The following is a 21,666-nucleotide window of genomic DNA, read 5'->3' on the forward strand; positions in this document are numbered from 1 at the left end:
GGGAAATCCCTGTCACAATTGATGCTTCACCAATGAGAATCGAGGCTATCGAGAATCCCATCATAAATGTGGAGCACGATGAAGATGACGAAGAATTGTGGGGCTTTAACGAAGAGGTCTCCTTAATTAAGGAGGAATAAAGGACCTCTCTTCACTACGACCTCTACTCTAATGTCATGGGACTCCTCTTTGGGTATAAGAAGAATGAGCCAACGCATATTGAAGACAATTCTTTTCTCATTCACACAGTACTATAGATTGATAACTTTGATCCTTCCAAACTTATCAGTCCAACAAAAGGTCTAGTTCAAGGATGGCGAAAGACCGTGAAAGTGACTAATCCAAGTGAAAGAAAGATTGCCATAACAACAGGACAAGGACCAATGTTCGAAGAATCATCTGAGTCAGAGTCTTCCCTATCAAGTCTTCTAAGTCCTTAGTTATAACACCTTCTCCTAGTTCTTCTTTAGCACCTTCTCCTAGAATAATTAATAATCAAGTCCCAATGGACATAACTTTATTTGATGTAATGGTTTATGAATTCAATAACATGTCTTCCTTTGCTTACTCCTCGTGTCATTCTTTAACTCAAGATGATGAGCATTGCTTAAGTTACAATGAAAGTGACAAAGAAATAATTAAAGCAATGGAAAACACTTGAAAATAAAACACCGGTAATTGTGGATACTGAAACGGTTGACATCTCAAAAGATCCATCCATTAAAAGAGAAGTTAAAATCGGACTAACACTTAATAAAGATGAAAGACCCAGTTTTATTAATCTATTAAAAGAATTCATCGATGCATTCTCTTAGTCATATGAAGATATGCCAGGCATGAATAGAGAAATAGCTCAACACACAATTCCACTAATTCCGGGAATGAAACCTGTAAACCAAAAGTTACGTTGAATGAACCTTCCGTAGCCCTTAAAATAAAAGAAGAAGTACAAAAACAGAGAACAACAGGTTTTATCAGGGTATCCAGATACCCCGAATGGGTTGCAAATGTAGTCCCAGTTCTAATGAAGGATGGAAGGGTAGGAATGTGTGTCGACTATCAAGATCTAAATAAGGCAAGTCTAAAGGATGACTTCCCTTTGCCACACATCGATATTCTAGTATATAATACAGCGAACCACACACTTCTCTCATTTATGGATGGATAAGCAGGGTACAATCAGATTCTCATGGCAGAAGAATACATGGAGAAGACAACATTCATAACACCTTGGGGCACTTACTGTTACACGGTGATGCCATTCGGGTTGAAAAACGCTGGTGCCACTTACCAACGAGCAGCAACTACTTTACTCCATGACATGATGCACAAGGAAGTCGAAGTCTATGTAGATTACATGATTGTTAAATCAAAGGATCGCCCAGGGCATTTGGTAGCCCTAAGAAAATTCTTTGAAAGGTTAAGAAAATACAACATGAGGTTGAACCCATCCAAGTGTGTTTTAAGAGTCACCTCATGAAAACTCTTGTATACGTCATTAGCTCTAGAGAAGTATAGATAGACCCAACCAAGATCAAAGCAATCATGTCAATGCCACCGCCTAAAATCGAAAAGCAAATTCAGGGATTCATTGGCTGGTTGCAATACATAAGTAGGTTCATATCTAAATTGACAAAAATATGTGAAGCAATATTCAAGAAACTTAAAACGAATGTGCCAGTAATATGGGACGATGAGTGTCAAAAAGCCTTTGAGAAGATCAAAGCCTATTTTGCTAATCCTCCTGTATCAGCACCAGCACTCCCAGGAATTCCTCTTAGGTTGTACTTAACAGTCACCAAAGAGACAATGGGGGCTATGCTCGCACAAGAAGTAGAAGGAAAGGAGAACGCCATCTACTATCTAAATAAAAAGATGCTTGAGTATGTAATACGCTATACACCACTTAAGAAATTGTGCCTCGCATTAGTGTGGGCCACAACCAAGTTAAGGCATTACATGCTCGTTCATACGGTCTTTGTAGTATCTCGAATGGATCCACTTAAGTATCTTTTCGAGAAATCTACACTAAATGGGAGAATATCAAGATGGATAATCAACCTAGCCCAATTCAATGTAAGGTTCATGCCCCAAAAGGATATTAAAGGATCTGTGGTTTCGGATTTCTTAGAAGATTTCGCGATAGAAGATTCCACACCTATACATGAGAATGATTTTCTAAACGAAGACTTGATGGTCACAAAAGATGATACTTGCACTCTCTAATTCGACGGAGCCTCAAACCAAAAGGGATGTGGCGTAGGAGTACTATTAGTATCACCTAAAGAAGAACATGTTCCAATCTCCATAAACCTAGATTTCGACATTACCAACAACGCTGCAGAATATGAAGCATGTGTGGTAGACCTCGAAACAACATTGGCATTGGGAGAAAAGAAACTTTGAATTTTCGGGGATTCTTCGTTATCATCAATCAAATTTCCAAGAGATGGAAATTAAGGAGTGAAAGCTTGGCCCCTTACCAAACCTACTAGGAAACTCTCAAGAATCAATTGGAAAAGGTAGAATACACACATCTACCTAGAGAAGAAAATCAATTCGGTGATGCCTTGGAAAGACTAGCCTCAATGGTTAGGATTCCTACGGAAATTGAGCAAATGCCCTTAACAATATAAAAGAGGCATAAATCGGCTTATATCCAAGCAATAGAGGATGATGAAGTAACCTAAGAAGAAGAAGAAGAAGAAGAAGAGGAAGAGCCTTGGTATGCAGACATCCTTAATTATGTCACAAAGGGAGAATATCCACCCCATGCTGACAAAAGAGCAAAACGAGCCTTAAGACTTTTGGCTTCCCAATATGTGCTCAATAACGACGAGTTACACAAAAGAATACCTAAAGGTCGAGCTCTTCTATGCGTAGGCAAAAAGGAAGCCCAAAGGGCTATGAGAATATTTCATGAAGGAGTATGTGGAACACACATAAATGGCAAAATGCTAGTCCAAAAGATAATGTGTGAAGGGTATTATTGCACTACCATGAATAGGGACTGTCATCAATATGTAAGAAGATGCCCCAAATGCCAAAAATATGAAAACTTGCAACATGTTCCTCCGTCTCTCCTCTACACTTATACATCACCATGGCCATTCTCAACATGGGGAATGGATATTATTGGAAGAACTACTCTCTAAGGAACAGGAGGCCATGAATACATATTAGTAGCAATTGATTACTTCACTAAATTGGTTGAAGCAAAATCATATGCAAAACTCACTACAAAACATGTAGCACTCTTTATCAAAAGAAACATTAATTGTCGATGTGGAGTCCCACATAAAATGATAAGTGACAATGGAAATCACTTTCAAGTAGAATGTGAAGAATTGTTACAAAAGTATGGCATTCAACACAATCATTCTTATCCATAAAAACCTCAAGAAAATGGTGCAAATGAGGCAACTAACAAAAATTTAAAGACGTTCATCGAGAAGATCACAAAAATTACAAAGATTGGCTTGAAAAACTCCACTTTTTCCTATGGGGGAACTGCACGTCAATTCGCTCATCAATAGGGAATGCGCCATTTTCCTTAGTTTATGGAATGGATGTCGTATAACCTATAGAGTTAGAAATACCTTCTTTACGCATCACGTTAGAAAGTAAACTCGATGAAGTAGAATGGACTAGAGCGAGATATGAAGAGCTAATTCTACTTGATGAAAAGCGACTAGACGCTCTGCATCATACTCAATGTTATCAAACTCATATGGCTATACATTTCAACAAGAAAGTCAAGGCAAGGAATATTAAAGTAGGAGACTTGGTGTTAAAAGCATTAAGGAAAAATGTTTTAGACCCAAGAGGCAAGTTTGGACCCAATTGGTCTGGGCCTGTAGGGAATATTTCAAACCATTCCACACTTGAGCCCCACTGTGTTCATACACTTAAGCATGGTGGCGTCCAAAGGAAAGGAAGCTAGATTAAAAGAGTCGCCAACAAGTTTTGGGAACTTGTAAACCGTTCACAGGGTGAAGGTTACACCCCTTAACGATCCAGGAGATCATTAACTCCAATAGGTATGGAACCATGACTGGAAGTTTGGGGATGAAGGAACAAATCCATCCTAAAAGAGATTGAACTTGCCCTAATAATAAGCCTCTACTTTGTTCTTCTCGTATTTATGTGCTCTTTCTAAATATCATGCGATCAATAAATTAACCCTAAACCTGTTTAATCTATGTTGGTTGAATATTAATGCACAAATAAAACTGTTATTGGTGATCACTTGAATTATAATCATATTAGCCTGAACAAGATTATTAATTATTTTATTAAGCGTGATTACAAGTACATATTCCCTTTAAACATGCATAAAAGGTGTGATCAAGCAATAACAATAAAATCAAGCAACATAATAACAATTATCATCATAATCATAATAACAACAATCATAATTAAAATCATGCTAAAGCATAATAATATTAGCAAGATCCTAGGCATGATACTAACAAGATTAATAACAAACCCTAGCATGTCACTAAAGATAAAAGATCAAAGCTTTAGCCCTAACATGATACTTACATGATATTAGGAAAGAAATAGGAAGCATCATAATAATATTAGAAATATTAGTTAATCCTAAACATGATACTAGGAATCAATATAATATCCTAACATGATACTAGGAAACAACAAAATAATTTAGGCATAAGTCTCTATATCAAAAGAATAATGAAGCAATTGAAGTACTTACGTCGATACCTCGTATCTCTTTCTAATAACAAAATACACACGTTAGTAACTTCAAGGAAAAGTAATAAACAATTCTATTAAATAATTGAAATAAAGATTTAGAACTAAACCGTCAGAAATATCAAACCTTTCACGTCTGGGGCAAAGGAAACTTTGAACTTGGCTAGGTGTTTCTAGATCTTATGAGTGAGGAATTTTGAGGGAGGAAAGGTTTAGAAAAAGAATAGATAGAGAAAGCTTCTAGCTTTTAGAGAGAGAGAGTAGATGTAGAGAATTTTGGGTGATTTGAAAACAGGAAAATACGACCCCTATATATAAGAAAAATAGCACGGGATCGGAGAAAATCATATTCAGAATTAAATACCTCATGTCGCAAACGACAGGAGTTAGCGCCAGACGAGTCGCCAGGCGACGAAGGTTAGGGCCAGGCGACGACTCTGTCGTCTCACACTCGTTCAAAAGTATAACGCGCTTTTACACGCGTAATTACCTTTAAATTTGGTTACAAGTAATTATGCGTCAAAGAAGATTTAAAATCAAATTTAATATATTTTATTCAAAATAAAACATCTTAAAAATAATTATCAATCCTTACCTTATTAGAATTATAAATAACCTTCTAGATATTCCGAGAAAACTAAAATCAATCCTAATCATTTTAGGAATAATAATTAATAGGCCCTCCTCTAAATCATTGGGCCACATTAAAAATCATTGGCCTAATTTAATTTAATACATAACTTCCTTATAATTCATCGGAATTGGACTTATAATTTATATCATTGGAAAGCTCTTTTTAAACCCAATCCAACTAAACTACTATTGGACCCCTATCTTGGACCAAACCAAATTAGACTGGCTATTTTTCATAAATAGAGTAAGAAAAGAAATATTTTTGAAAACAAAAAGAGAAATATTTTTATTAAAACATCCTCATCATTAGACTTTCCACACTTTCACTTTGTTCGATAATTAAATGACATGAAAGATATTCATCACTGGGTTTGGTTTTGGGGAGACACATTTGGGTGTCTACAAAAGCCCCCACTTTGACTGACTTTGGAGAAACGAAAGTTTCGAAAATAAAAGTCAAAGTAGCGATAGGGACGGAGAATGATTTAGAACGTTCTGCAATCCTAAATCATTCTTGTAACACCGATACCTGCGAACTAGCGTTAGATAAACAGATAAAAGATTTAAGAAACGCGTATCTTGCACCGTCAAGCACACATCTCTGGAGTAACCAATTTTGTTTGACGATCTTCCTCATGCTAGGGGATACCGCCTGAAGACTACCCTGCCTGCAACTGCCTTTAATTTCTGTTGTTTTATGACCATCTTCCACATCCTAGGGAACATGATCGACGATAACCTCGCTTAAAATCACCTCCTATTTTCTGAAAACCTTCCACATCCTAGGGAACGCCATCGAAGATAACTTCACTTGAAGCCATCCTCATTTTCTAACAACCTTCCACATCCTAGGGAACGTCGTCGAAGATCACTTCGCTTGAAGCCATCCTCAGTTGTTTGTGACAACCCTCCGCAAGCTAAGGAACGCCGTCGAAGATAACTCCACTTGCAGCCATTTTCAGTTGTTACGATACTATTCCGAAGAAAATTACTGAAGACCAACGCATGTTGATCCTTAAAGCTCGCTTAAACTTTATTGTTGTGATATTCGCTGAAATTTCCGCGGTGCCAGTACATAGGCGCATTTTGCTACTTGTGAACCATTACGTCAGTGTCTTTTGCTACTTGTGAACCATTATGTCGGTGCCTTTGCGATGAGCCAATGTTTAGGAACTCAAAGCTAAGTGAGACGATCTTTTATCAGGTTGATCACCTACTGTGATTGTAATCGAGCTGATTACTTAATAATGTCAAATGCTTATAGGGGCTAACTGGCGTATCAAGGAACCCGAAATTGCTGCAAGAAGGTCCACATAGTCATTTATGAGGGCCACATATTCTATCGCCGTACCAGCGCACGCTGGAATGCACTGCCGCCAGGTTTTAACACTGTCCCCAGGCGACAAATTCGTTGTTTGGCGCTGATGTCGGGTTTTCAAAATAAGACCCCTTTCTTCTTCATTTACCGTGACTGCTACTGCTGTTTGTTCATGTTTGCTCGAGACTTCAAATTAGTCGTTCTTGCTTGTTTGTCCACTAAATTCGCTCAAATTTGTTGCAAATCAAAGCTTGTCTCATCTATTTTCCCGATCCATGTAATATTTTCTCAAACTTCACTCGGTTTTTGCTGATTTTGGAGATATTTGTGCGCGGGTTTGTTTGTCGAATTTTATGCCTTAAAATTGTTGGATTATGTTTATATATCATGTTTAGAGCATTTTGAGACTTGTTTTCTCAATTTGGTAAAGAAATGAACGAATTGCCATTGTTGAACCCCTTGAGTTCATGAGAACAATGTGACTTGTTCTTCGTGTTTTTGCTAGCCGTTCTTGTCAAATTTGTCACAATATTTGTCATAGTATTACAAGAAATTGTTTAATTGCTGAAAAATTGCCATTTATGCTTGAATCGAAATTATGCTCCGTTTTAGTACTACGTACTCTGTTTTTTGCGAACATAGTATCATGCGGCTAGGCGAACCTAAGATACTATAAAACCTTATTTTTCTGGTATTTTGCATAATATATCATGACTAGATGATGAGTGATATTTATGTCACTCCTAGGGTAGTTCTTTCTAGTAGTTTTAGCAATAATTCGGTTCATCCTAGTGTGCTTTTGTTATGTTTTGCCTAATTTAAGCAGTCTACCTATGTGTTGTGTAATGTGTTTTTATTTGGTTTAGGTAGGCTTTGCTCCCCTCCCTCTTTGTTGTATTACGCTTCGCCTTCCTATTTTGTAATTGCAGATTGATTGCGGTTCGAATTGACAAGGAGCCAGAGCAAGGATCGAAGCATTGAACCAGCAGTTTGGAGCGGGCGCGCAACTATAGGTGCGGGCGCGCCACCTTGGGCGCGGGCGCGCGACACTTCCTGGCGCGGGCGCGCGCTGAGCTGGCCCAATCCTGTGACACCCATTTTTTAGCGGGCGCGCTTCTTGAGGAGCGGCCGCGTCACCATCTAGCGCGCGGGCGCACTGTTGTGCAGCGTGGGCGCGCCTGTCTGCTGCGGTCCGTAACCTGAAATCAGATTTAAAAAGCAAAGAAGAGGAGAGAGAAGGTAGCATTCATTATTCACATATTGAAACTTTCAGCATACTCTTTAGAGGAACATTCTTAGCATAGATTTTAGCTTTCTTGTGTTGGAAATTCTTCCATAGATCTTAGTGTAGATCTTCAATTTATCAATTTTAGCTACTTTGGGTATTTTGAGGAAGCATTTTGGAACTCTATTGGTGTTTGTCATCTCACTTGGTATTGAATGAAACTATTGGTATTCTTCTTTTTATTCTTTTGTTATATGCTTAAAGTTCCCATCTTTGTTGGTTTAATTGGTGAAATTATCATCTCTCTCATTAATTTCTTAATTACTTTTTTGATTAGTGTAATTGTAGTTAGGGTTATGGATTGTGAGTAGTTTTCTTATTGCTAGGGGTTTGGTGGAGACATGCTTTGAATTTGATGTATGATAGGCTAGGCTAGTTTGGAATACTTGCAATTAAATCTTCCTTGCGCCTATACTTTTTGGCTACTCCATGTTTATGGCCATATGCATGTTGTGGTTGAGTGACTTGAATTAAATCATGACGATAGTGTGATTTAGGAATAGTTATTGGGTGATTGATTATTGTCTAACCTTAGTATTGCATGCCTTATGACGATAGTGTAAGTGCATGTTAACTAGGAAAGCTCTTAATCCCGATAGGTGATTAGAGAGTACTCTTGACTTTGCCTTGTATGAGTTGCTTGGTTTGCATGTAAACCTACTTCCCTAAGCCTAGCTCCTTTGACTTCATAGCATGTTCGACCCCTACCCCTAGCATTTATTTTAACTAATTTTACATACTCTTTAGTCATTAATTCATCCACTATTTTTCTTGACCGAACTAGATTAACTTTAGGAGATAGATAGCAGTGCTTAATCGTTTCCCTGTGTTCGACCCTTGACTTGCCTCTATACTCGTTTAGTTGCATGTTTAGGACCACAAATATCATTTGATAGAGGTGTCTTAGTAACGACCTAAAATACCCTTTGTCAAATTGGCGCCGTTGCCGGGGAAACGGTTTCCATTGTGTGTATATTTTCTTGTTGAGACTAGTTCATTCGTTTCTTTCTGTTGTTTTTCCGTGTCTTTTCAGTGCTCACTTTTTGCTTAGCTTTGTATATGCACAGGAGGCTTAATAGCTCTAGGCCTTTGGTGTCCATAGACCACGAGCTAGAGCATACTCTAACCCAATTGAGGAGACAAGCAAGGGAGAGAGGTGAAGACCCACTTCAAGAGGAAGTGAGAAGTTCCCCTACCCCATCTTCACCCAATTCAAGCGAGGAGAGTGAATCACCCACAGGCTCAAATCCCAACCCATTTGCCAATAACCATAATCAACAAAGTATGGGTGATCAAGGAAACGTGGGTGATCAAAGGTCACTAAAGCAACTTGGAGCACTCGATCCATATACCTCTCAAAGTGGGATCCTAGCTCCTACTACCCAAGCAAACAATTTTGAAATCAAGCCTAACTTCATCTCCTTGATAGAAAAAAGGCAATTCACGGGTGGTAAGTTTGAGAACCCACATGAGCATTTTAAAGAATTTCTCAAGTATTGTGACACTATCAAGATCAACGGAGTAACCCAAGAGTACATTCAATTGAAGATGTTTCCATTCTCTCTTATAGGAGTAGCCGAGCATTGGTTGAATAATGACGTGCCTCCCGGTTCTCTCACAACATGGAATGAGGTTACTACGGCATTTTTGGCAAGGTTCTATAATCATAAGAAGATTGTCGAGGCTCGTTCTAAAATTCAAAGCTTTCGCCAAAGGGGAGGTGAGTCTCTATGTGAGGCTTGGGAAAGGTACAAGGAACTCCAAAGACAATGCCCTCATCATGGCATTCCCAACTACCAAATTCTTCAAACTTTCTATGGAGGCCTTTCACCCCAAAGCAAGACAAGTTTAGATGCCGGGGCCGGTGGCCCTATTATGAGCAAGAGAGAGGACGAAGTTGAAAGCATAATAGAAGATGTGGTCCGGAATTATGAGGATTGGTATGAAGGTGAGAGAGAAGCCACTTCAAGCAAAGGAACGGTGCAATCCATCGAGCAAACCAATGCCATCACAAATCTTTCCAACCAAATGGCAAAGATGGCGAAACAAATGGAGGAGCTCATGAAATCAAGCACTCAAAATACTTCCTCTCCTTCTACCAAGAGAGGCCATGGTATGAATCCTTCTACTTCTTCTCCCTCTAATTACAATGCTATGCCTCCCGGTTGTATGTTTTGTGATATATGTGGAAACTATGACCATAATTCCGAACAATGCATGTCCATTAATGAATATCAAAGCCCTTCCCAAGAAAATGATGATGATAATGTTGAAGATGTTAATGCTATGAATTTTGTCCCCCGTGAGGGAAATGTTGGAATGCGGCCAAATTGGAATCAAAACCAAAACCGCGGTTGGAAGCAAAATCAAGGTTGGAATCAAAATCAATGGAATCAAAGTGGTGGTAGTTATGATAACCAAGGCCAAGGTAAGGGGAACTCTTCTAATTACAATGGAAGAAGTTACTCAAACCAAAGGCCCAATTGGAATCAAAACCAACAACACTATTCCAACAACCAACAACGTTTTAATTCCAATCACGGTTCTGGAAATGGAAGGCCTCAAAATAGACCTCCCGGTTTTGAACAAATTAGGCCACAAGCCCAAATTTCTAACACACCTCCTCCTCAAGTTGAGGCCGCTCCGAATTCTATGATGGGCATGCTCCAAGCTTTCATCAAGAATCAAGAGAGCTACAACAAGAGTCAAGAGGAGGAAAAGAAACAAATTAAGGCACACATGAAAATGCTTGAGACCCAAATCTCCCAAATTGCCCAACTAAGTTCTTCATCCTCCCCTTCTTCCTCTTCTTCTTTACCTAGCCAAGGTGTCAACCCCAAATCTATGTATGCCATTACCACTAGAAGTGGGAAGATCCTTGAGAGTGATTTAAATGTAGAGAAGAGTTCCGATAAAGGGATAGGACTTGAGGTTGAGGATGAGTCATCAAGAGAGGGTGAGGTTCTAGAAGGAAGTGCCGAAAAGCATGAGAGGGGTGAGAGAGAAAAAGAGAAGGAACCCGAAAAGGAGAGCACCAAAGAGCAAACACCTTTACCCCTTAATCTCCAACCTAGGAATGAGAGGTTGCCTTTTCCCCAAAGATTTGCTAGGTCTAAGCTTGATACCCAATTCGGAAAGTTTTTAGAAGTAGTTAAAGGCTTGCATATTTCTATACCCTTTGTGGATGCTATGAAGGAGATGCCTCACTACTCTAAATTTCTAAAAGACCTTTTGAATGGAAAGAGAGGAGTTGAGACCGTTAATCTAACCGCAAATTGTAGTGCCATTCTCTCTAGTAAGCTACCAACCAAATTGCAAGACCCCGGTAGTTTTTCCATTCCTTGTTCTATCAATGAGATCCATTTGGGGAAGGCTTTGTGTGACCTAGGTGCTAGTGTGAGTTTAATGTCTTCTCGGTCTACCAAAAGCTCAATGTGGGAAGCCTTTCACCTACAAACATCACTCTCTAACTAGCGGATAGGTCCACAAAATTGCCTATAGGGAAAGTAGAGGACGTCCCCCTTAGAGTTGGTAAGTTCACCTTTCCGGTGGATTTTTATGTCCTTGAGATGGATGAAGATGAAAGAATTCCTATAATTTTGGGTAGGCCATTCCTAGCTACTTCTAAAGCGATCATCGATGTCAAAGAAGGTAAGATGACCTTGAAGGTTGACAATGATTCTATTGAATTTGACTTGAATAAGGTAATGAGACAACCCTCCTCTAATAATGAATGCTTTAGAATAGATACAATTGAAAATTTGATGAATGAGTTTAGATACCCTCATATGCATGCTTCTAATGATCTACTTGAGAATGTTTTGTTGAATGAGAATGAAGTAGGCGATCAAAAGGAGATGCAATTGTATGAAGAAATACTTAATGAGAAAGAGAAGACAATCACCGACCAAGAGATGCTCCAAACACATGAAATCTTCAAGGTAGAGAAGGAGGATATCTCCAATGGTAAGGGAGCTCCGAAGGTAGAATTGAAACCTCTACCTTCGGGCTTGAGGTATGTCTTTTTGGATGCTAATGATACTTCCCCGGTTATTTTCAATGCTAACCTCACGGAAGAGCAAACCTCCTCATTGCTAAATGTCTTGAAAAAGCATAGGAAGGCTTTGGGTTATACTCTTGATGATCTCAAGGGTATAAGCCCCTCCCTATGCATGCATAAAATCGATTTAGAGGAGCGTGCTAAGTCGTGTAGGCAACGGCAAAGGAAGCTTAATCCTTCCATGCAAGAGGTTGTGAGGAAAGAGGTTTCCAAGCTACTTGAAGTAGGGATCATCTATCCAATTGCTCATAGTGATTGGGTATCCCCGGTTTAAGTAGTGCCGAAAAAAGGAGGTATGACGGTTGTTTCGGGGTTTTCTGATGTCCTACGGGAGAGTTACAATTCCGAGACTGGAACCGGACGCCTGTACCTGCAAAACAAACGGATACTCCGGACGATTGGAGATCCGCCTCCGACGGTCAAGTTAGTACTTGATTAAGGAGTAATTAATGCGGAAAAGTAATTAGGTCTCTCTAGGTGAGAGTGTTAAATGTGCGTCATCCCCCTTAATGAGGATTAAGGGAGGTATTTATAACCTTGGGAAACGTGCCAATCCTAGGTTTAGGTTAACCTAGGGCTGATTAGGCTTCCCTTGGAAGTTGGGCCTAGGTGGCTGGTTTTTCCATTAGGCATGGAGGATGCCACGTGTCATGACATAATAGGTCCAGGGTGGACAAATAGGCGTGTGCCACGTGGCAAACCCTGACCGTTCCAACTGGAGGACACTTGGCAGGACCTGATTGGCCCACGTGGCGCATTCCGATTGGTGGGAGCAAAATCCCCTAATCATTTGCCCCTCACAGGTGGCACGTGACTGGTCACGTGTTACCTGTGACAGGTGTCGCACCGTGACAGGCGACGGCTTTCTACATGTGTCACTCGGCGAAAGGCCAAGAGATTTTCCCGCCCAAATTTTGAATTTTGGAAGTGACCCTTTGCCTTCTCACTTCTCCTATATAAGGGTGTGTTGACTTCAGTCATTTTCACACTTGAGAACTTTTTAGAGAGAACATTCGGACCCCTGAACTTGCTCTGACATTTCGGACCCTTTCTGCCTACCGCCTGCTCTGACAAGCCGACTACATAGGATTTCCAGAACTCCGTCAACTTCACTCGTTCAGGTAACCGTCGGTTCTCTTACTCTTAATTTTCTCTTTATTTTATTCTTTTTTGAAATGGCACCACGGAAGCACACGACACGACCTAGGTTAGTGATCAGCCGGTCACCAGGGACGGCTGAATCTAGGACTAGGAGTGCCGCCTGCCCTTTTCCGGACCCATCTTTGCCCTTTATACAAAGTCCGACTGTCTCTGTGTCTATGCAGAACATGATGGCCAGAACAAAAAGAACTGCTAGGATTTCGAACTCAGACGGCTCCTCCCACAGGATGCCGATTAGTGAAACATCTGACCAGGCACCAGATGTGGAAGTGAACCAAAGCGGCTTGAAAGCCGACAGTTCTGAGGGAGGAGTCAAAGTGACCCCTTCCAATTTTACAGTTGACAAGTCTACATTCTCTCTTGCTCCTTTTGAAGGAGAGAAGGCGGGCCCCTCTAGGAGAGGGGAGGAGTCGTCCTCTTCGGACTCATCAGAGGACGAATCCGAGTCTAGCTCTTCTGGTCATGCTTCTCTGGACACAGAAGAGAAAAACAGCCGCCTATAAGAGGCGAGGCTTTCTCACGCAGTTGAGAAGGGGGACAATTGGGCGCAGCCATCCGCCTCTTACCGAGAGCAAAATACCCCCTACTACTGCACTGTCCCACGGGGCCGGATCACGGCCATGCAAGAGAGAGTGGGCAGCTTTATTGCGAACCACACAATGGGCCCCGGCTTTTTAGTTTTCGTGCCGGATCCAGAAGACACTGTCGTCTGGCCGGCTGGTACTAGTTATGATGGCGCCTGCTTTGGCTGCTACGAGGCGGCCATCAGGGCTGGGCTGCGCTTTCCCACTACATCCGGCTGTTCAGCGGATCTTGGATTGTTATGAGTTGGGGTTATGGCAATTAGCCCCAAACTCCTGGGTCAACGTACTCGGCTATGTGGCCGGGTGCGAACTGCACGGGGTGGAGCCAAACTTCGAGGCTTTCGCCCACATGAACTACCTCAGCCGGACCCCTAAGGCAGGCGGTACCGGCTGGTATCAATTGACGAGCCACAGAGGCTACCTCATGACAAGAGGTAAAGCAAACAAGTGGAAGGATTGGCGAAGCACCTTCCTTATCATTGAAAGTTCGGACATAGAGCTGAACAAGCGCTTCAACAGGTGGAAAAGGAATCCGCCTCTTCTTGCAGGCGGCCGCAGCATGCCGCCTGTTCCCCCCAAAGCTAAGAAAGAGATCCTGGATAAAGGACTCTTTAAAGTAGAGTCAAGGGTCGACTCTACTACAAGGGTACGAGAACAGGTACCCCTGCACTGCGTCCCGAGCTTCAAATGGCTCTATGACGAGTACTTTTAAGCCGCCTGTGGCCTCAGCAGTCGGTGCTCAAGAGGTAGCCGGCCTGTCGAATACTCTTTTTTTCCATGCATTACTTTTATGACTTTTTATTAACTTTGCTATTTGTTCTTGCAGCGGACGCCATGAGCAAAATTACCGCCTCCAAGACTGCGGCGGCCATGTTGCGAGCCTCCATCATGCAACAATCCTCAACCGACTCCCCCAACAAGGGGGCGCCCTTGGTGAGCTCCAAACCTTTCACTCTCTTTTTGGAGTTGGGTTTATGCATATACTGATCGAGTGTTTTTTTTTTTTTTTTTTTAGACGGGCACTCCAAGAGCCTCTTCTTCCCAACAGCCGGACTCCAAGACCCGGAGGACAACTGTTGCGGGCTCTCCTGGTGCTGCCAGGAAACATGTGGCGGCTGAGAAACAGCCGTCCACTCCTTCTAAAACTCCAATCGGGCCGCCTAGAAGTATGAAGCTGTTCTTGTGAATTTAGACTTGCTCCCTTCTTTACTAGGTCTAACTTGTTTGTTTATGCTTGATGTAGCCGGCTCTCAGGAGCCGGACTTGGTCGAGGTGGCCAAGTCTATGACCAAAGTCGTCCCTCCGGCTGAGAGGGAGGCGGTCAGGGGTGTCGGCACCCTTGACCTAGACAGGATTGCAGGGGTCCTTGCTGAGGTATACTTAGCATATTTTTGGTTATTTAAATTCCAGGACGCCTGTTTTTTGTTTGAGAACTGACGCCTGTTCCCTTTTACTTAGGCCCTACTCCGAGTGAACGGCCTTCGCAAGCCGCTTGACAGGAAGAACAAAGAGGTAAAGGCTGCAAAGGCTATGGCCGCCTCTGACTGTGATAAGGCAATGTTTCAAATTGCCCAAAATGAGGTTTTGACAATTGATATTCTTTATTATCAAGCGCAGGCTACTTCTGCTATCCGGGCTTAGTTAGAGGCGGCCCAGAAGAAAAATAATGAGCTGGAGGCGACCATCAACAATCTCAAGGTCGAGCTAAGACCTCTTCGCCAAAAAATGTCCTCATACGACACCTTGGAGAAATCCTTGGCGCACGTTAAGGAACGCCTGGTGACCTAGGAGAAGAGTCTTACTCAGGAGCTCTCGGCAAAGGCCGAGCAAGAAAAGAAGGAGCTGGTCCGAGAGATGATGGAAGACTTTGCTCAGATCCAGCGCCTGACCTGGGGCCGCCTCTTCCCCAATGTCGACTTTTCCTCCTGGGAAAAAACGTACCGCCAGTGCTCTGATAGATATAATCAAGAGATCCTGGCGGCTGCTGAGGACGAGGTGTTGGAGGAGGAGGAGCCGGTAGTGGCGCTTGTGCCGCTTGGGGGGATGCATCGAAGAAGGATGCAGCTAAAGCCGAGTCCAACAAAAAGAGTGCTGACCAGGCGGCAGCTGCTACTATTGAAGATCTGCCCCCTTCTTAAGCTTTATGTCTTCTTTTCACGGCCTGCGTGCCGTTTGTTTCTATTTACCCGGCCAGGGGGCCAGGGTTCTAAATATTTTGCCAGTCTTAATGACCGGCTTCTTTTTGTATCTTTTACCCGGCCAAGGGGCCGGGGGTATGAATGTTTATGCCAGTTCCTACTTGTTTCGTTTTGAATTTGTTAAGTATCGAAACTCTGATATCCAATTGCATACTTATACCGACTGTTTTGCATGGCCGATAGTTGCGGACAGGTACGAGGTAGTTAGTCACGCCACCTATGCCCCTGGACGACTGGTTGTCTGTTTCCAGGCTAAGCGATCAGTCGGCCACTTTAAGCGATCCAAGTAGGAAGGTGGTTTCCTACCTGCCTTGTTTTTTTTTTTAAGGCTAGAGACTCTAGTCGGTCCAGGCCGAATGTTCCCCGCCACATTTAATCTAGTGTGAACAGGCGCTGTATGAACACCTTTTTAGTCTCATACTAAATTTTTAAGGAGTGACCAAGTAAACATGATTATTACCTAGTCGTCGAGTAACTGAGTAGTAGAGGTTTCAAGCGGTGGGTACCGGTTGCTCCCCTTTATTTGCCAATGTTCTTATCCCAAGTAGTTCAGTCGGTTGGTTGACACGGATGGTTACTGCAAACACTTGTTTGACCTGATTAGTCAGTTAAGTGAGGGGTATCCTTGTCCGGGAAACGGCAACATGGTTTTCTTGGTTAGACAGTCTATAGGTGTCGTGTAATGATTTTATAGAACAATGTTCCACCCAAAAGGGAGTTGCTCTCTGCGACGAATTTCATCCGGATGGATGCCGTCGGACGCCTGCTATAATGTTGGGACAGGTCGAATTGAACTTATATTTGGATCAGTTGGCTTAGCGCCTGGTCTGATCATTTTAGCTATGAGCCTTTGATAGTTCTTGGTGAACTGTGTTATGGGAGAGTAGCCAGTTGTGTGGAACAAGCGGCGTGCCCCTCTTAAGTAAAAATGAAAATTAAACATGGAGAGTAGCCGACTGTTTGTTAGTAGGCATGCCCCTCTTAAGTAAAAATGAAAATTAAACATGGAGAGTAGCCGACTGTTTGTCAGTAGGCCTGCCCCTCTTAGTACAAAATTGAATGAAACAGCAATCTTTTATTAAGTAGCCCTCGACTATTTACATCATTCAAAAGAAATATTTCTTAAGATTATCTACATTCCAGGTTCGAGGCAACGGTTGGCCGTCTGGTGTTTCCAGACGGTAGGTACCGTCCCTGACCTCTTCATAGATTCGGTAGGGTCCTTCCCAGTTGGGAGTTAATTTTCCAAACTCATTAGCCCTACCAACTGCTTCCATTTTTCTAAGTACAAAATCCCACACTTTGAGTGGACGCCTGTGTACTTTTTTGTTGTATGATCTGGTCATTCTCAGGCGGTAAATTTCATGGCGCAAGACAGCATTGCCCCTCCTTTCTGGGAGTGAGTCTAATGCCAGGCGCATGGCTTCCCAGTTTGCCTCTTCGTCATATAGCATTACTCGAAGAGTCGGCTCGTAGTGTTCAATTGGAAGAACAGCTTCCGCACCATAAGTTAGGAGAAATGGAGTTTCTCCAGTTGCCCCTTTTTCAGTCGTCCTAATGGCCCAGAGAACATGTGGTAATTCATCCGCCCATAGGCCGCCTGCTCGTTCAATCTTTTTCTTGAGACCGTCTGAGATGATTTTAGTAAAGGCTTCTACCTGGCCGTTTGCTTGTGGACGGCCGACTGATGCAAAGTGGTGTGCAATTCCTTGGTCACCCAACCAGCTTTTGAGAACAGGCGTCTCAAATTGGGGACCATTATCAAAAACCATAGACATGGGAACCCCGAACCGAGTGATGACATTTTTCCAGATGAATGAAATTACATCCTTCGTCTTGATTCCCTTTACAGCCTCCGCCTCCACCCATTTAGTGAAGTAGTCGACTGCAACAAGTATGTACCTCCTTCCGCCTGTAGCAGGCGTATAGGGACCCAGAATATCCATGCCCCACTTAGCAAACGGTAGTGGGCTATGAATTGTAGTGAGGTCAGTGGCCGGACGGTGAATTAGTTTGCCAAACCTTTGGCACTTGTCACATTTTTTCACCATCTCCATTGCATCAGCTTCTAAAGTAGGCCAAAAGTAGCCCTGCCGCCTTGTCCGTTGAGCAAGCGACCTACCGCCTATATTGGAAGCGCAGTAACCAGAGTGAAGATCGTCTAGTATCTCTCGTCCCTTTTCTGGAGTGACACACTTTAAGTAGGGTTGAAGGTACCCTCTTTTGTGAAGTTCTCCCCTTATCATTTCAAAACTGGCTGCTCGTTTTTTCAGCGCAGCCGCCTGGTGATGATCATCTGGCAGGGTACCGTCTGTCAAATATGCCGTGATTGGATCCATCTAGGTTGAGCTTCTGTCTTGGATTCCAATAGGGTCTTCCTCGATGCTTCTCTTCTCCATTACTTCCCAAAAAACAGTTCGAGGAGTATCACAAGAGGCGGATGATGCTAATTTTGAAAGTGCATCCGCCTGGTTGTTTTCTGATCTCGGAACTTGAGTCAGATGAAAATCTTCAAGGGATCCGACTGCTTGTCGTACCGCCTGTAAATACTTGATCATGGCCGGATGGGTTGCTTCGTATTCGCCATTATACTGACTCACTATCAATTTGAATCGGAACAGGCGTCTATCTTTCGTGCCCCTGCCGCCTTGCACATGCGGATTCCGGCTAGTAAAGCTTCATATTCTGCCTCATTGTTTGAGGCCTGAAAACTGAAGCGTAGAGCATACTCGTACCTGTCGCCTTCTGGCGACTGACATATGACGCCTGCTCCACAACCATTTGAAGTAGAGCTTCCGTCCACATATACCTTCCAGACTTGGTCTGGATCTCGAGAATCAGGGGGACGATTCATCTCAACAATAAAGTCAGCAAAGGCTTGCCCCTTCACTGCTTTTCTAGGCTCGAAAGTAACTTCGAGGCTCTGTATTTCTATGGCCCATTTGATCATCCGGCCTGACGACTCCATGGTGGTCAGTGGCCGCTTGATAGGTTGATCTGTATACACGACGACTGCATGTGCCAAAAAATAGGGCTTCAATTTTTTAACAGCCATGAAGAGTGCAAGACCAAATTTCTCCACTAAGGGATACCTCAGCTCGGCATTTTTCAGTACATGACTGACAAAGTAGACCGGGAGCTGACAGCCGTCTCTTTCAGCAAGAAGAACAGCGCTTAACGCATGATCAGAGACGACCAAGTACATGTAGAGTACTTCTTTGGGCAAAGGGTTGACCAGCCTCGGCAAGGAATGCAAGTGAACTTTCAATTTCTGGAAGGCCGCCTCAGCATCCGGCCCCCATTCAAACCTTGCCTTTTTCTTAATGGCCTGGAAGAAGTATAAGCATTTGTCGCCTGATCGGCTTAGAAATCTTCCCAAGGCCCCCAGACAACCTGTTAACTTCTGAACCTCTCGGACTGTACGAGGCGACTGCATGTCGATGACCGCCTGCACCTTCTCAGGGTTCGCCTCTATTCCTCTATGATTGATAAGGAATCCGAGAAATTTCCAGACTCAACTCCAAATACACATTTCTTGGGATTGAGCATGACATGGTGCCGCCTGAGTGTGGCGAAAGTTTCTCGGAGGTCCGACAGATGATCTATCTGAAGCTTAGACTTGACAATCATATCATCAATGTATGCCTCGACGTTTCTCCCAATCTGATCAAAGAACACAGTGTTTATCATTCGCTGGAAGGTGGCCGGGACATTCTTCATACCAAACGGCATGACCGTGTAACAGTATAACCCTTGATCAGTGACGAAGGTCGTCTTCTCCTGATCTTTCTTCCATACAGGAATTTGATGGAAACCAGAGTAGGCGTCCATAAAGCTCATCAAAGCATGGCCAGCTGTTGAGTCAGCCAGGTTATCAATTTTAGGAAGAGGGTAACTGTCTTTAGGGCACGCCTTGTTTAAGTCTGTGTAGTCTACACACATTCGCCAGGTGCCATTCGGCTTTTTAACAAGCACCACATTCGCAAACCAGTCTGGGAAGTAACATTGCCGAATGAACCCTGCATCAAGTAATTTTTTAACTTCGGCGGCTGCCGCCTGACTTCTTTCTTCGCCATGGTTCCGCTTCTTCTGCCTTACCAGCTTCTTTTTCGGATCCACAGCCAATTTATATACCGCCAGGTCAGAACTAATGCCTTGCATTTCGTGGACTTCGAATGCAAAGATGTCCTTGTATTATTTCAATAGTTTGTGAAAGTCGTCACCCAGAATTCTCAGAGCAGTCGTCCCAACTTTGACTATTCGGTCAGGACGCGAGTCGTCTAAGATCAGGTCCGTATGCTCACCAGCCGGCTGAGGGCGGAATTCATCTGACCGCTCCTCTGCCAATGATTACTATTTTCTGTCTTTTCTTGCGGCCCCCGTCTTGGCTGCCTTTCTCTTCTTGCCGCCTGCTTCTTGAACAGGCGCACTCTCCTTGACATTGTCAAGGTCTGTTTTTCCACCACCTGACCCAGCGGCCATAACAGTGGGCTTGATATCCGAGAGATAGCACTCTCCGGCCATCCTCTGATCTCCCCTTAGGGACCCGACTGTCCCATTATCCCTCTCAAACTTGAGCAACATAAGAGATGGGATTATAACAGCCTTGGAATTATTCAGGGTTGGTCGCCCCAGAATCATGTTGTAGGCCGAGAGTTCTTCTACTACCAGGAACCGGACTACCATGTGTCGTCCTTCCCCTTTTTCACCCAGGAGGATGGGTAAATCCACTCGTCCCACTAGGTGGACGATTCCTCCTCCAAACCCTACTAAAGGGTGGGATGCCGGATGTATGCAATCAGTTTGATATTTTAGTTTTGACAGACATTTGCTACTGATAAGATCTGAGGAGCTTCCGGTATCTATAAGGATTCGGCCAACTCTCTGGTTGGCCACTTTACATTCAATAACGATAGGGTCGTCATGCGGCCCCCTTACCCCTCCTAGATCTTCTTCAGTGATGACAATCTCAGGAAATGAATATTTGGAGGGCCGCTCTTGGTGAACGGAATTTACGTCTAGTCGCCTGATATTGTCTTTGTTGCCCCTAATAGTGGGGCCGCCTCCTGAGAAGCCGCCTGCAATGGTGTAGACGACTGCATCATCTGTATCAGAGCTGTCGGCCTGTTGACTCTTTTTGGCCGACTGTTTTTTCGAGGAAGTGTTCCCCGTAGATTTCTTAACATAAGAGTCAAGATCGCCTTGCTCAGCCAGGCGGTCCAGATACCGCATGAGACTGATGCATTCGTTGGTGTGATGACCAACATCTTCATGATAATCACAGAATTTTTCTTGGTTCCGGTTGCTCGTAGAACCCTTCATGGGGACTGGCTTCTCAATTGAGATCCGTCCCTTGATTTCCTTTAGGATAGCTTGGCTATCCTTGTTAAACGCATACTTTGGGGAGTATGGTTTGAATTCTTTCCTCTTCTTCTGGGCCGGCTGTTTAGAGGAATCAGCCGCCCAGACCTCTTTTCTCTTCTTCTCATCTTTATTCGACGACTGTTTTTGTCGTCCTTCTCTTTTGTCGAACCTTTTCCGGTCCGACTATTTTCCTATATTACAAAGATCAGTCGCCTGTATATAGGCTTCCGCTTCAACCAAGGCCTCTTGAAGAGTCGCAACCCTCTTTCGGACCAAATCAAATTTGAATGTCGACCCGTCTTTGAGACCTCTGAAAAAGTCAGTATAGGCTACCTCATCCGGTAACC

At 43.1% G+C, this 21,666-nt stretch overlaps 1 protein-coding gene across 1 annotated transcript; it reads left to right on the forward strand.

Moving 5' to 3' along the window:
- Positions 1-9,011: 9,011 nt before the first annotated feature.
- LOC110703502 lies at positions 9,012-11,426 on the forward strand. The gene is made up of 2 exons (XM_021881305.1): positions 9,012-10,380; positions 10,624-11,426. Exons 1-2 carry the CDS (start codon positions 9,012-9,014, stop codon positions 11,424-11,426), a joined length of 2,172 nt encoding a protein of 723 aa, XP_021736997.1.
- Positions 11,427-21,666: the final 10,240 nt, after the last annotated feature.

This window comes from Chenopodium quinoa, unplaced genomic scaffold (genome assembly GCF_001683475.1).
Source record: "Chenopodium quinoa cultivar QQ74 unplaced genomic scaffold, ASM168347v1, whole genome shotgun sequence".
NCBI classification, from domain to species: domain Eukaryota; kingdom Viridiplantae; phylum Streptophyta; class Magnoliopsida; order Caryophyllales; family Amaranthaceae; genus Chenopodium; species Chenopodium quinoa.